The sequence below is a fragment of the Lacerta agilis genome, chromosome 2 (genome assembly GCF_009819535.1).
Source record: "Lacerta agilis isolate rLacAgi1 chromosome 2, rLacAgi1.pri, whole genome shotgun sequence".
Lineage (NCBI taxonomy): Eukaryota > Metazoa > Chordata > Lepidosauria > Squamata > Lacertidae > Lacerta > Lacerta agilis.
This window is the reverse complement of record NC_046313.1, coordinates 97,151,196-97,166,134: the sequence shown is the minus strand read 5'-3', so window position 1 is coordinate 97,166,134 and position 14,939 is coordinate 97,151,196. Positions and strand designations below refer to the sequence as shown.

The window sequence follows — 14,939 nt, the reverse complement described above, 5'->3', positions numbered from 1 at the left end:
AAACAGGGTGCCTGGGAGCAGGACACCCCCTGCCCGGGATCCATTGGCTCCTAAGCCACTCAATTCCTCTTCAAGGGACCTGGTTTGGATCCCTCAGCTGTGCCACCTTGGAGTTGGTGCAGCAAAAAAACAAAAACAAAACAAAAACCACTGTCTTCTGCTCTGGCCACCACAAGTGGACAGAGCTTCAGATGCAGTGCCCAATCTCTTAATCTGCTCCAATCCCACTGTTCCTAGCCAGGGAGTTAGGATTTCACTTTTTATTTTGGATGCTTTTATTTTATTCTGGAAGTTAAATTTTGGATTTTTATCCCACACTGTCCCAAATCCTCAGGTGGATCATAATATTTTAACAAAATCCAAGTAACCTGACTTCTTAAGATTCTTCTTTAGAGCTCTCTGTCTGCTGTGATAGATGGAACTTCACAGGCTCCCTGGCTATTTCCACACCTGTGGCAGCTTTAGTAGATTATTGCCTTAAAAATATCACAGTGGTAGAACTGATAGCCCCACCAAAATAATTAAGTATCCCTTTCTCCCCAGAGTTAGCTTAAATGTACCTCTTAAAAGGCAGTTTAGATGAGATCAAACAAATCTTTATGGAATATACTCAGGCCAAATAAGAAAGAGTTCTTGTATCAGGATTTGTTAACCAGGAGCCGTAGCCTACAATAGGAAGCCAGTATTTATACTCATGTACTTTGCACTATTGTCATGACAGTGAGCAAAGAGTAGTTTGTAAATGAGTCATGAAAACCAGTGAACTGAAAGCTCTAGGCCTTCCTGTTGATTTATCTTCCTGGAGCTTCTCTCAGATTTTTCTTTGAAACAGAAACTTGGGCTCCTGACAGACATATTTGATTCAATAAGTTGGTGTGCTTCCTTCCGTTGGGTTTCTAATTTAATCACCTTCATTTTGGGGAAGCTTCTCAACAAAACAAAAAAAGAGTTGATAGCATGTGTATATCCAGATAGCACTATAACGGGAATGAAGAACCTTGCGGCCCTCCAGATGTTGTTGGACTTAGGCTCTCATCAGCCTCTGTCTTCATGGCTAGTGATGAAAGATGACAAAAGTTGTAGCCCAACAACATCTGGAGGGGTAACAGTTTCGCCACCCTTGCTCTGTAACCTTAAAGGATATTGGGAAGGCCTATACTGTTATGCTTTTGGTTCTCCTTCCCTTCTCCGCAGGCAGGTCTGTTTCCATACATTGCTTTTTCTTCAAGTTGCTGAACATTGCACACCTCCTCCCCAACCGGTTCTTTGCTTCCCTATGCAGGCATGTCAAATTCCATATCTGACAAGTGTCTGTGCATTTATAACCTTTATTTTTCTACAATTTGCTTTAGTACTCCCCCAAACTATATCAGAGAACTAACTTTTTAAAATAAAATTGGATTGATTTAAGAGAGAACCATTCTCTCTTTCATTAACTTATTTTTCTTGCACTATGTAACATGTGAAATTGGCTCCCCACTTGCAACCCCGCAAAAAGAAAAAGAAAAATCAGTTTCTGAACTGGCTTTATTATTCCTACTTTGACTTGACAGTCCGTAATCTTGTCCATTGAAGTGATGAATTGATCTTTCTGCTGCCACTCTTCTCTTTCTACTGGAATACTGATGGATTCATGGCATGTTGAAAGAATGTTTCAGTAGTAGAATAGTATATCACCAGCCAGCCTAAGGTGACATCTTAACATACAAAATAGCTGCCAGAAGTGGACAACAAAATTAAGCACGCGCTCTCTCTCACGCATGCACACACACCAGCTTTAGTAGTAATGATCTTACATGAGCCATAGAGCAATAACTGAGCAGTATTGCGGCAGGCAGGGGTATCAGTTCAGAATCAGCATCTTTAGGCCCCTTTCCTTATATATTTCAGTTGCAGAGTCAAATAATAGTGATTAAATGGGCCTCAAATGGACTCTGAAAATAGTATTATTCCATTGGACTTTTATGTTTACCTTGGGCCTCGACTGATTCAGAATGCAATTCTGCAGATGCCTACTAAGAAGTAAGCCTTTCTGAGTTCAGTAGGATTTACTTCTAGATAAATGGGTGTAGGATTGCAGCCCTACCATTCAGTGGATTTGTAACTGGCTGACTGACCAAACCCAAAGGGTACTCATTAACGGCTCCTCTTCATCCTGGAGAGAAGTGACTAGTGGGGTGCCACAGGGTTCTGTCTTGGGCCCAGTCTTATTCAACATCTTTATCAATGACTTGGATGATGGGCTTGAGGGCATCCTGATCAAGTTTGCAGATGACACCAAATTGGGAGGGGTGGCTAATACCCCAGAGGACAGGATCACACTTCAAAATGACCATAACAGATTAGAGAACTGGGCCAAAGCAAACAAGATGAATTTTAACAGGGAGAAATGTAAAGTACTACACTTGGGCAAAAAAAAAAAATGAAAGGCACAAATACAGGATGGGTGACACTTGGCTTGAGAGCAGTACATGTGAGAAGGATCTAGGAGTCTTGGTAGACCATAAACTTGACATGAGTCAACAGTGTGATGCAGCAGCTAAAAAAGCCAATGCAATTCTGGGCTGCATCAATAGGAGTATAGCATCTAGATCAAGGGAAGTAATAGTACCACTGTATTCCGCTCTGGTCAGACTTCACCTGGAATACTGTGTCCAGTTCTGGGCACCACAGTTCCAGAAGGATACTGACAAGCTGGAACGTGTCCAGAGGAGGGCAACCAAAATGGTCAAAGGCCTGGAAACGATGCCTTATGAGGAACGGCTTAGGGAGCTGGGTATGTTTAGCCTGGAGAAGAGAAGGTTAAGGGGAACATGATAGCCATGTTCAAATATATAAAAGGATGTCATATAGAGGAGAGAGAAAGGTTGTTGTCTGCGGCTCCAGAGAAGCGGACATGGGGCAATGGATTCAAACTACAAGAAAGAGATTCCACCTAAACATTAGGAAGAACTTCCTGACAGTAAGAGCTGTTTGACAGTGGAATTTGCTACCAAGGAGTGTGGTGGAGTCTCCTTCTTTGGAGGTCTTTAAGCGGAGGCTTGACAGCCATCTGTCAGGAATGCTTTGATGGTGTTTCCTGCTTGGCAGGGGGTTGGACTGGATGGCCCTTGTGGTCTCTTCCAACTCTATGATTCTGTGATTCTATTGCTGTTTGTTTTTATTGTACCTCTTTCAAGCTTCCTTGAATTAGCATGTGCCTAGAAAACCAGGATACAAATTTTCTCTTTTTAAAAAACAAAAAAGCTAGTTTCATTTCATGTTGTAGTAACTAATGCGATCATTATGTTACACTTGCCACATCTGTCTATTTTGATGTTTGCTTTCTTTTCTCTTCTGCTTACGCTTTGTTTTCACAACAAAGAATGGTGTTATGACACAACAGGGCTTGAAAATTCTATTTAAGCATTAATTGACAAAAAGAAAAAAGAAGAAACCCCAACAACTTTGTTTAGCATGAGTCCAAGTATGGAAGTACTCTGACTTCCTTCATTCCATCAAAAATGCCTAGTTACATTTCTATCAGCATTATATGTACAACTTGTTAGTTTCTCAAATCTGATTTTCACAGAGCACTTATATGAGCAGTAATTGCTCAACTGGATTTCCACAGGCATTTTCACGAGGACAAGCCCTTTCTAATGACTTTGATTAGTTGTGATAAAGAAGAGCAGATAGCTATGCTCTAATAATTAAGTCTTAAGGCGCCATTTCCTCATGAACGGGCCTGTGACTGATTGGCAGATTCTGAAAGCCTGTCCTGCTATACCTTGACACAGCAAATAACCCTCATCTGGAAGTTCAAAAATATGTGAGTGCTTGTCATTCCTTACAGGTGAAATATGTTTATTACAGCCATAGTTCTGAAAGTAGGAGGTGTAGTAGCTGTCTTGAGCCCTCCCATCCTCTTGATTGATTGCATTTTATCTAAAATTTATAGCCTACTCAGGGACTCAAAATGGTCTACTTACACTTTTACAGTTCACATTAAGAAACAAATGAGATTCTGGGAAGGACTTGCTTTCTACCTAAGGATCCAAAATGATGGCTGCCCTTGGTATTCTGGTTTCCACTGATTCTCCCACATGTCTTCTGGATTTGAGTGAGAGCCTGGATTGGTTCTCCCCAAGCTTTGTAAACACTTTGAAGCAGTGATGTGGGTGCTTGCTGTTTCTAAGTGTTGCAAAAGCCTGGTGAAAAGTGGAAGAAAACTTCTGGCTTTCCCATCTCTGATAAAACAAAAGACACCGCCCCCGCCCACCCCCCTGCAAGTTCTCTGCTACATGCAAAAACCTTTGGATAAGTGAAGGGTTCTCATCTTGTACTGGACATCCAGGGGCAAAGGTTGCCAGAAATAGGTTGGCCACTTGCATTTGTGCAATTCCTATGTACATGCATCTGAGAACGTTACTTGCCTTCAACTCAGTATAATATTTTATTCATTTTTGACAAGAAATGAAAGTGTGTGGTCCAAAGGTGTGCAGAGTGTTGTTGTTATTCATTTATTACCTGCCCTTCTCCCTGAGGTCTCAAGGCTGGTTAAAGGCTAAGGGGAAAAGGTGGTCTTTAATAGATACTTAGGCACGCTAGGCTTTTAAATACTATCTGAGTCCCTTTCTAAGTTATGCCTATCACCTTTTCATTCTTGCTACAGGTGAGGTAAGCTATTCTGCAAAATATTAGAGTTGTAAGAGGAAAGTACCTCTTAGTGAAACTGAGAGGAAAACTGCCCTGTTCATGACCATATAATTGTCCCTAGGTTCTCTCCAAATTATGTTTTACATAATTTGTGCAACAGGCAGCTGCGAACTCAGGGTGGGGTATATACAACTGTGCTCTGCTGTTCGTTGAAGGCTTCCCTGCCCCCTCATTTCCTGCAGGAGTGTCCCATGAGCAGAACTCCACTCATGGTTAGTCTGGATCCAACCCAGTATTTTATTTGGGGGCAGCTGTGGAAGAATACAGTTTATTTAGTACGTTACGCACATTTTCTTATTTATGACCAAAAGCATACCAAATCCAAGGGATGTGTATAACAATCACTATTCACTAAGCAACAAGATGAACATCAGCATTGGGAAATAGGTTCCTTACTTGCATAGAAAATGTTTCCATAATATGTTGTTGTTTATTAAATTTGTATACGCCTTTCACCCAAAGGTCCCAGGGCAGTTCACAAGAGAAAAATACAAAATAACAATACAAAATACATAATAAAACAAAAAAAACCAATAACCCGCTTCCCACAAACACATTTTAAAAAGCCATAGACTGTTAATCAGCCAAACAACTTGTTGAAGAGAAACATTTTCACCCAGCACCCGGAAGGTGTATAATGAAGGTGCCAGGCAAGCTTCCCTGGGGAGAAGCATTTCACAAATGGGGACCACCACAGAAAAGGCCCGTCCTTGTGTTGCCATCCTCTGACTTCTAGTGGGGGAGGGACATGAAGAAGGATCTCAGATGATAATTGCAGAGTCCAGGTTTGGTTCATATGGGGAGAGAAGTTAAGTGGGCTCTTTCATTTCCTGCCCCCCAACGCTCAGCATTCTGTGGCTACTTACACTCAATGCTCATTGGATTGTTTTTGCAGTTCCCCCCTCCTCAATATTTGTACTTTTAGCAAACCTTCAAGTTGTTACAGGCCTCCCGCTTGTTTGTGGATGGCACTGTTTTGACTACGTAAGTGTCAGTACACTTGCTTAACATTGAAAATTGCACTTTCTCCATCATCTCTAACCACCCCATCTGCCCTGGTTCTCTTGATTGCATTAGCTGATCTGCTGTACAGTCAAACCTTGGCTCCCAAACAGTTCCATTTTCAAACAATTCGGTTCCCGAACACTGAAAACCAGAAGTAAATGCTCCAGTTTTAAAACATTTTTTTGGAAGCCAAACGTCTGACGCGGCTTCCGGTTGAGTGCAGGAAGTTCCTGCAGCCAATTGGAAGCCGCAATTTGGTTGTCAAATGTTTCAAAAGCTGAACGGGCTTCCGGAATGGATTATGTTCAACAACTGAGGTTTGACTTTACTGTCAAAATGGTGCTAGACAGCCTTTGTCCAGTGGCTGAGTGTTAATAGGGACCTGGGACACTTTAGAATGGGGACGGGCCCTAACCTGTGGCCATCAAGAGGTTATGCTGAACTACTGTTTCCATCAGCTTCAGCAAACATAGCCAATGGTCTGGGTTGATGAGAGTTGTAGTTCAGCATAACATCCAGAGGGCCACAGGTTAGAATTTGCTCGTGGACCTTGAAATTCAGTGTTTGTTGAACTTGAGACATCTCACCATCCCTTACATTAGTAACGTACACTGACTGAACAGATATATATGTGATTAGTGGGCTTCCAGCAACTTAATTAAATCATGAGTTAGCAAAAAAAGTTGTAACTTAAACCCAAACATTTAAGCCTATGGTATTAATGAAAATACTGTATACTTAGAATGGTGTGTGGTTCTTCTTCAACAGCAGGTTGTTGTTTTTTAACAGGAGGTGATCAAAGGCTCTGTAGGTGCCTCATCTGTTTCATTACATATTCTTTATACTTTGTAGTCATCACTGCTTGAAATAACCTCCGCACAGTGATTATTCCACACGGTGACTACTCCACACAGCAACTTCAGTGTGTGGAGCAGTTTTGCTATGTGGATTGCTCCATTCAGTTGAAGCTCCTGTAACATGTGGCTGTGGCATGGACATTATCCATGCCATTGAGTCATCTCTGTGGCAAACTGTCGTAGTGTTCATACTTTATAAAACTTTAGTGTAGGTTCAGGTACATTTATCCTCGTGATAACTAATAACTATATACTCAGTTAGCTGTATTGCTATATTCTTGAAAATAAAATAAAAAAAACCTACATGATGGTTACTCTTTGAGATAATCTAGCATTATTTACCAGATAAACTTTGTTTCATATAATTAATAGTCAATGATTCTTCAGTAAGCGCAGTATTCTGCCAACTGTCTCTTAAGACCATTTGGGGTGTGTAATAAGAAAAGCCTATCAGATGCCAGTAGGAAAATTGGCAATGAATATCTTTCCTGTCTTGCCAAGGAGACAGTCTCCCGCTCCGAAGTGTAGATAAAACACTACTAGTACAAAGAGCTGACATACAGCCTTTCATATCTTTTTTGCAAAAGATATATAGAAAAAAAATTGTATTTTTGTGCCAGTAAGGTGCATTCCTATGTATTTTTTTGTATGACAGTAATCCCCATTGAACACAGAGATTACGAGTTTTCCAGTAAATACAGGTTTTGGCTGTATGAGTTGTATCCAGCTACTCAGAGTAGACTCATTGAAATTAATGCATCTTAATGAGTCATCGTGATCAATTTCAACATATCTACTCTGAGTAGGACCTAGTTGGAAGCAGCCCTCTGCCCCACTGAATTACTTCTGAGGAAACCTGTGTAGGATTCATCTCCATGGCTATGTACTTACATAGACATAAATTCTATAGTCAAAACAAAACAAAACAAAAATCCTTCCAGTAACATCATTCCAGAAAGCTCATACCAAGAACAAACTTAGTTGGTCTCTAAGGTGCTATTAGAAGGATTTTTTTTTAATTTTTAATTTTGTTTTGAGTATGGCAGACCAACAGCTACCTACCTGTAACTGTAAATTCTATAGAAATCAGAAATCACTTTGACTTTCACAAATACACAGTAGAAGTGTATATTGATAATTACAAAGGGTATCTGAAGAAGTGTGCATGCACACAAAAGCTCATACCAAAAATGAACTTAGTCTCTAAGGTGCTACTGGAAGGAATTTTTTATTTTTTGTTTTGTTTTGACTATGGCAGACCAACATGGTTACCTACCTGTAACTACAAAGGGTATATAATGCTTGACATTATATTATCACAGAGTTTGTTTGTGATTTGGGTGTATAAGGCATGAATATGGTTTTGAAATCCAAAGCATGTTGAATAAGCAGCGCATATTGCTTGGTGTGCTAAATTTGAGCAATCTTGTTACTAAAAAGGGCATTTCAGCACATGCATTTTACATATGAATATCTTATTGGTTCATGATGTGTGGTTTTTAGCACTCTCAGGATAGACCTATTTTTAAAAAAAATGCCTACTCTTTTCTAAAATGTAAGTGGGACCTGCAATTAACTGTTGCAGTATATCCTGATCCACATCAAATGCTTCTGTTCAGTACTTCAGACAGCAAACCTCTAGGAGGTGACAAGCTTTTAAGCCAATTCCCCCCCACCCCCCAAGTAACACTCTTTTTTGAACTGAACTCACCATGCTATAGCTCTTGGAGACCACTAGATCTACATTGGGAGTTGGTTTTTTTTTTTAGTATTTACTTTTTCACTTCTGCATGACTAGAGAGTCCCCCAATAATTTAGAAACCACTACCTTATTTGTGGGTGGCCCAGTTTTATTTTCAAATAGGTGTTCAGTCTGCTGAGTATACTCTCAGTATCTCTGTATGTATTGATGACATTTTTGAATGACATGAGTTCTTTTATACCTTTGAATGTGCCTTGAGTTCTTTTATACGAAAGTATTTTGTGATCCACCGAAGTATGCTAAAATAAAATATTCAAAGGAAATTTGTGCAGATGCTGTAAAAATTAATATACATTCCAAAAGCAGTGTAATGATAACCTCCTATAAAGAAGACGGTTGCTGTAAAACCATTCTTGTCCTCACTGGAAGAAGTAAATAAAAAATAAAAAAAAAATCCTTCTAGTAGAGCCTTAGAGACCAGCACAGCTTGTTGTTGTTCAGTCGTTCAGTCGTGTCCGACTCTTCGTGACCCCAGCACTGCTACCTACCTGTAATTGGAAGAAGTAAAACCTCTTGAATACTTGACGTAAGGATTAATATCACTAGATTTCACTTTGAGAACAGTACAAAATTGCGAAGTTGCAAACACAGTTCCTCTGAGGACAATGAAAGGGTTAAGCAGGGGCCTGAATAATATTTCTTCCTGATCATCTTTTAAAGCGGTTAACCTTTTATTTTGAGAGAGAGAGAGATTCCCCCACCCTTTTGCTGGCGCTTCTTTTCTTTAACTCCCAAGCATTGGAGGGGGTGGGTGGGGTAAGGACGAGGGCGGGGGGAATTGGCAATCTCGGTCTTCATTCATGCTTTTGACAGATAATAAAGCCCCGCTCTGGGAGAACACGGCGACTCTTTCGACAAGGAAGTCGCCGTGCGCTGCATCCCATTGGTGCGCCGGAGCGAAGCGATTTAAATATTAAATGAGACCTTTTAAGGCAAGATCGGCGGATGACATTTGCGAGAGGAAGGTGTCCGCGACAGCGCTGGGGGCGGGAGATGAGTTACATAGATGGGGTTAGTTTCCTGCTTGTTTCCTACTCAGCCTCCGTTCCTGTGCTTGACGTTGAAAACTTTTAAGGTGGGAGGGAGCGAGGGAGGCGTCTGGCGTTAAGGTAGCCTCGAGAGGGACGGACTCCCGGCGCCTAAAAAGAAGAGTGCGGGACTTAGCAGTGTGTGTCATGAGAGGAGATTTGGTGGGTTACGCGTTTGTGGAAACGAGACTAGATTGGGCGGTGCGGGGACGGGGAGTGGGGGAGAGCTGCCTCTCGGGCTTCCTGACGGTGTGGGAAAGGGCTCTTGTGCCTTTAAGAGCCCGCCTCTGAAAGCGACGGGGCGGGGGCCCGACTGGGATATGCGCGGACCTTTGCGAGACTCCTAAAATTAACCGACTTCCTTTCGCTGAAGTTTCTGGAGTTCGTGGGGCCGCGCGGGAGAATCAAGTCAAGCTTTAGGCCGCTTTCATGGCGCCCTCGGAACCGGCGCCCTGCTGGTCTCGCAGTGGGCTGCTGGAGGGAAGCGCATCGCTATCCCGGCTGTCGCCTCGGAATCCCAGATGACGGCGATCGTGCTGGGTCGTCGCGCTTCCTCGCCTTTTCCATAATAGCTGCTGCGGGGAAAAGGGAAAAAGAAAAGCCCACTGGTGGTTCGCTTCCCCGAGCCGATTATTATTAACCTGCAGCGGCTTGGTCCGACGGGTTAATGGGAAACTGGAAACAAAGGCGGCGCGAGGCCTCTTGCTGGTGCCGCTTCTGCCCCTGCCAGCCTTGCTGCGCCCATAGCGGCAGCCCCGGTTCTGCCTGGCGAGAGGGGAATTCTGCCGGAGCTTCCTTAAGCGGCGGCGCCACCTTAAAGAGCCTGATGACTTTTCTCGTTACATTGTAGCAGCGGAAAGAATGTCGGCGCGGGCCGTGGCTGACGTCAGAGGGGAGCAACGCAGAGCGGCGGCGGCGGCGGCCAGCAGGCAGCAGCGGCGGCCCCGGCACGGAGGCGGCGGCGGAGGTGAGATCGGCCCCGGCCCCGCCAGCACTACTGCCGCGAGCACGACCCCAGCCACCAGCGCGGCAATGGCGACGGTCGGGGAGCGCAAGTCCTTGCCCAGCCCGGAGGCGATGCTGGGGCAAGCCCTGGAGCCATTGGGTCGATGCTGCTAAACTTCACGGGAACGACGGTGAGAGGTGGATGGGGGGGGGGGGGGGAGGAAGGACAGGAGAGGGGTCCGGCCCGGCAGCCAAGGGGTTAACCCAGCTGGTCGCCTGCGGGGACCGGCGGGGGAGGTGTTCCAGCCTTCACTCTTGTCCAGGCTCGGAGATAGGTGGAGAGTTGCGGTGATTGGCCAGGAAGATCCAGGTTTCACCGGGAGCCAACTCCATGCCTCTGCGCTGCCGCTCTCCGAGGTTTATCTGCATGTGGGTAATCCTTAGGTGCCTGTGACAGGCTGCTCTCCATCCTTAGGTATAGGTATGCTATCCTCAACTGAGAGCAGATTTAGGGTATTTTCTGCTCCTCCTTACCTGAGTAAACCAAGAGAGCAGCTGCATGCTTCCAGGTATTTTGTCTCTGCTAGGGCCATCCTATGTTGCAGTTTTGGTTGTACTCAGGTGCTTTGAGTTGGACACACAAAAGCCACACCAAGCAAAGACTTTAATATGTTTACCACTCTCTGTTAGGAAGGCATTATTCTGAATATTTAAAGTTATTTAAATATATGACTGTACATGACTTGCTAATCGATGTGCTTTTTGCTTTTTTACATCTTACAATATGTGCTCACTTGTGTGTTCCTACAATCATTCCCATGACTAATAGGTATTTGGGGGGCTGACTTACATCGTACGCCTGTGAATGAAAATTGTCACATAGGAAGTGTTTCCAATAAAGTATATACAGGTGCATGCAACCCATCTATGTAATCAAATGATGTGCATGGATCTTTTGAGGTTGTAGTGCATTCAGCTTTTATGTTTAGGGACTTGCTGCGAATGTACCTTATATCTGATGGTGAAAAGTTAAGATGGTGGTACCTCAGTTAACGAACTTAATCCGTTTCGGAACATCCGTTCTTGAACCAAAGCTGTTCTTAACCGAGGTGCGCTTCCCTAATGGAGTCCTCCCGCTGGCCGGTGCCCTTCCACCGTTCGGACTTCTGTTCGTAGACCAAGGTAAAGTTCACTAACTGGAACACTACTTCTGGTTTTGCAGAGTTCGTATACTGAATAGTTTGTAAACGGCTGTTCTTAAACCGAGGTATCCACTGTATGTACTATATTTAAGTAGGTGTCTGTGATTGGAGCTGGTTTTTTCTACCTTCTGTTTTGTCTATCAAATGAATTCACCCCCTTCTTAGCTACCTTGCTTATGTGAGATGAGGGAAAGGATGTCTTGTATACTTTTGCAGCGAATATATTTTATAGCTATCCTTGAAACAAATGTTTCGTATTAACGTTGGCAGAACAGTGTCTAGCATGTCATTTGCTCTATAGTCACCATTCCACAAGGACTCCTTAAACTGAAGGTTCTTATTTTTGTTTGTCACATAGGAGCAACCTTGGAAGAAAATTTCAAGGAATATGGGAAAAACCGAGAAGCGATGCGACTCTGTAGAGAAGGTGAGTCTGACGTGAAAAGGTCTTTTCCATTCATAGAATGGTCATAGAATGGCAGGGTGTAGGGTCTTGCAGAGGCCTATGTTTGCAAGCCAAATCTGTTTAAACCTGAAATTAATATTTTGAGGTTATTGTAAGCTTGATCCAGTGGTTAGTTTTGTCTAAAATCATTTTCATATTTTCCCATTATTTATTGGCCGTTTTGCTGATGCATATATGTTGAATTTGATAACATGGTCTCTGTTTCCTATCAGTTTAGCAATGCTTGTACCTCTCACTAAGTCATTAATATCATTTAGGATATTAGGATATCATTTAGGATATACTTAATCCAGGGTCACTTCCCCTCTGGTCAGTTTCATGATCAATTTTTCTAGGGCATGATTGTTGAGGGTATTATTAGAAATTTTACCTCTTCGTTGAGGCCAGTACATGCATTTACCCAGTTTATGGCCTAGATTTCACACGTAACACTAAGCCAGTGTAATGTGTCTTAGTATGAACAAGCAGATGTGTGGGCTCCCAGGGAAAAGAGTGTGGCTGCTTTGTTCCTCTTCTAGGCCTGATACTACTGTGCTGCTATCAGCCAAGTTGTAGTTCTGCTTAGTGTTATACCTGAACCTGGGCTTTGGGGTGGGAGCAGATTTAACCATGAGCAGTAAACCATAGAACAAACTTCGGCTGTAGCTCATGTTTTGTCAGGAGCGAGATAAACCATGAGTCTTGGTTCAGTTATAACACAAAGCCAAACTGTGACTTAACTTTACAGGAGCATGGCACAAACAGGATTGCAGCAGGAGCAAAGTGGCCGCAATATTCTCTCTGAGAACCTGCATGCTTGCTTGTTGTTAAGCTATGGGTTCCCTCTGCATTGAATGCAAATCAGGTCTTCATAAGGGTAATTAATGTCCATCACAACTGTAGTAATATCTCCTTTGCTTGTTCCTAATTTAATTGTCCATCTTGAGATCACACTTAGTACTTTGATCAGGATTACATTTGTTAGTACATTTTGAATACTAAAATATTTTTCGGACCTGTTAAGTAATTCTGTGGCGTGTTAGCTGGAAGGGAAATTGTGATTAGTTTCAGAAATGTTTTACTTTGCAAGGACCGCTTAGTCAGGAGTGCTAATTTAAAGAACACTCATTTTTTAAAAATAGAAAATATGTTTTTGATCAATAAAGCTAGATTTAACAGAAAACTCATATCTATAAACCTATACAAGGCCACTTAAATGAATCGTGGTGAGGGAGATGTGCAGCAGCAATACTTGGAGAACTAATTCAGTCTTCAAATCAACAGCACAAAAAATGCTAGTCCATATGCTATTGGTTCTCTAACCCACAACATACCTATATTGGGGAGAGAGGAGACAGAATAGACTAGAGAACTGTCCACTATCTAGCTCCCAGCTAAGGTGGCCTCTTCCCCCTCAAACTGCCAGTAAGAATTCTCAAAAACCTTCTTGCCCCAAGGTTATATTAATGTTTTGAATTAAAAATAATAATTAAATATATCAATCATTGGGGATATATAGACAACTTGAAAGAAGCAAAGAACCAACAGTCCACCATTTTACAAAAGCTTTACTTCTTGCACTTTGAATCTCTGGTGCTCCTTGGCAACCCTACAAGAAGCAGCCTGGGCATGCTTTAATGATCCTTCCCCAGCCTGGTGTCCTCTAGATATTTTGGACTACAACTCCCATCAGCCCTAGCAGCACAGCTGAGGCACCAGAGTTGGGAATATATTAAAACAAGGAAGTTGCCTACTACTGCAGCTGCTCTACAGTGTTAAGTAGTAATTGTGTATGCACAAAACAGTTGTTAATACAAACCCATGAAATTTGCACAGAATCTAACTATTGGTTTACTGTGGCTTTATTGTGTGTTCACAGTGGAGTGACAAAATAGCTTTGGCTGTTCAAACCAAGCTTTGGTTGGGAAACTAGATTGCTGCTAAAACTTCTAAACCACCCCTCCCCAAAGTGGGCATTATTTCAAAGTTACCATCCAGACACAATTTGTACTTTTAAAAGTGTATATATTATTCCTGTGTATGTGCTCACATTGTGTCAAGGCACTGGCCTTGATACTGCAGAAGTTGTGTTGGAATGAATTGAGTGTGTGTGTGTTTTTTAAAATGCCCCCCCCCAATTTCTAAAACAATGTTCTTATACATTCACATCATTTTCAATTTCTACACTTCTTGGATTACTTAAAGCCCTCAGACTTCCCCCACCCCCGATTTCCAATTTTCCCCTATTTTTGCATCTAATTATGTTTTTCTAATACATTTTATCTCCTTTTTTACCTTAAATCATATTACATTGTAAGTGTTATCACAATTCTCCTGACGTTTTTTAGTATCTACAGTGCTCTTTAAGATATTCTACAATTTCCCCCCACTGTTGACTAAATTTTTTATCATCTTGGTGTCTGATCTTCACGGTCATCTTTGCCATTTCGGCATAGTCCATCATCTTGGTTATCCACCCTTCTTTGGTTGGGACTTTCTCTCATAGCTATCAACTTTTCCCTTTTTTAAGGGAAATTCCCTTATTCTGAATAGGATTCCTTGCAAGAAAAGGGAAAAGTTGACAGCTATGCTTTCTCTTCCTTCCACTTCTGGGCGAGTAGCATTCTGGTCACTTACGTAAACAGTCTTTTTAAATATTTTGGTATTTCATCTCCTGTTAACCGTATAAACATTTAGGTTGCCGGGAGCAGCCAGAGAGGAGTGAGCATCCTAGTTGTTTTAGTCCTGGTTTAGTGTGGAATCTAAGAGTGTGAGTTGTATTCACTGCTTAAGGATTAATTTCTGCTACATTAACAGATGGTCTTAGGAAAGTCCTTGCCTGTCAACCTCAGTTTCTTTCTAATAATTATTATTATTATTATTGTACCCCGCCCTCCCTGGCCAGAGCCGGGCTCAGAGCAGCTAACATCATGTAAATAATACAATATGCATAAAAACAAGCAATCAAACGATTAAAATGCATCCCAAAATTAATTC

General features: G+C 42.3%; 1 protein-coding gene across 1 annotated transcript in view; it reads left to right on the top strand.

The window, feature by feature from the left end:
- The first annotated feature begins 9,182 nt into the window (after positions 1-9,182).
- ATXN7 (ataxin 7) overlaps positions 9,183-14,939 on the top strand; it is a 63,024-nt gene continuing 57,267 nt past the window's right edge. Inside the window, 4 exon segments of the mRNA XM_033141308.1 lie at positions 9,183-9,333; positions 10,201-10,433; positions 10,435-10,486; positions 11,856-11,924. Coding sequence (XP_032997199.1) covers positions 9,240-9,333; positions 10,201-10,433; positions 10,435-10,486; positions 11,856-11,924 — 448 coding nt within the window. The 5' untranslated portion in view covers positions 9,183-9,239.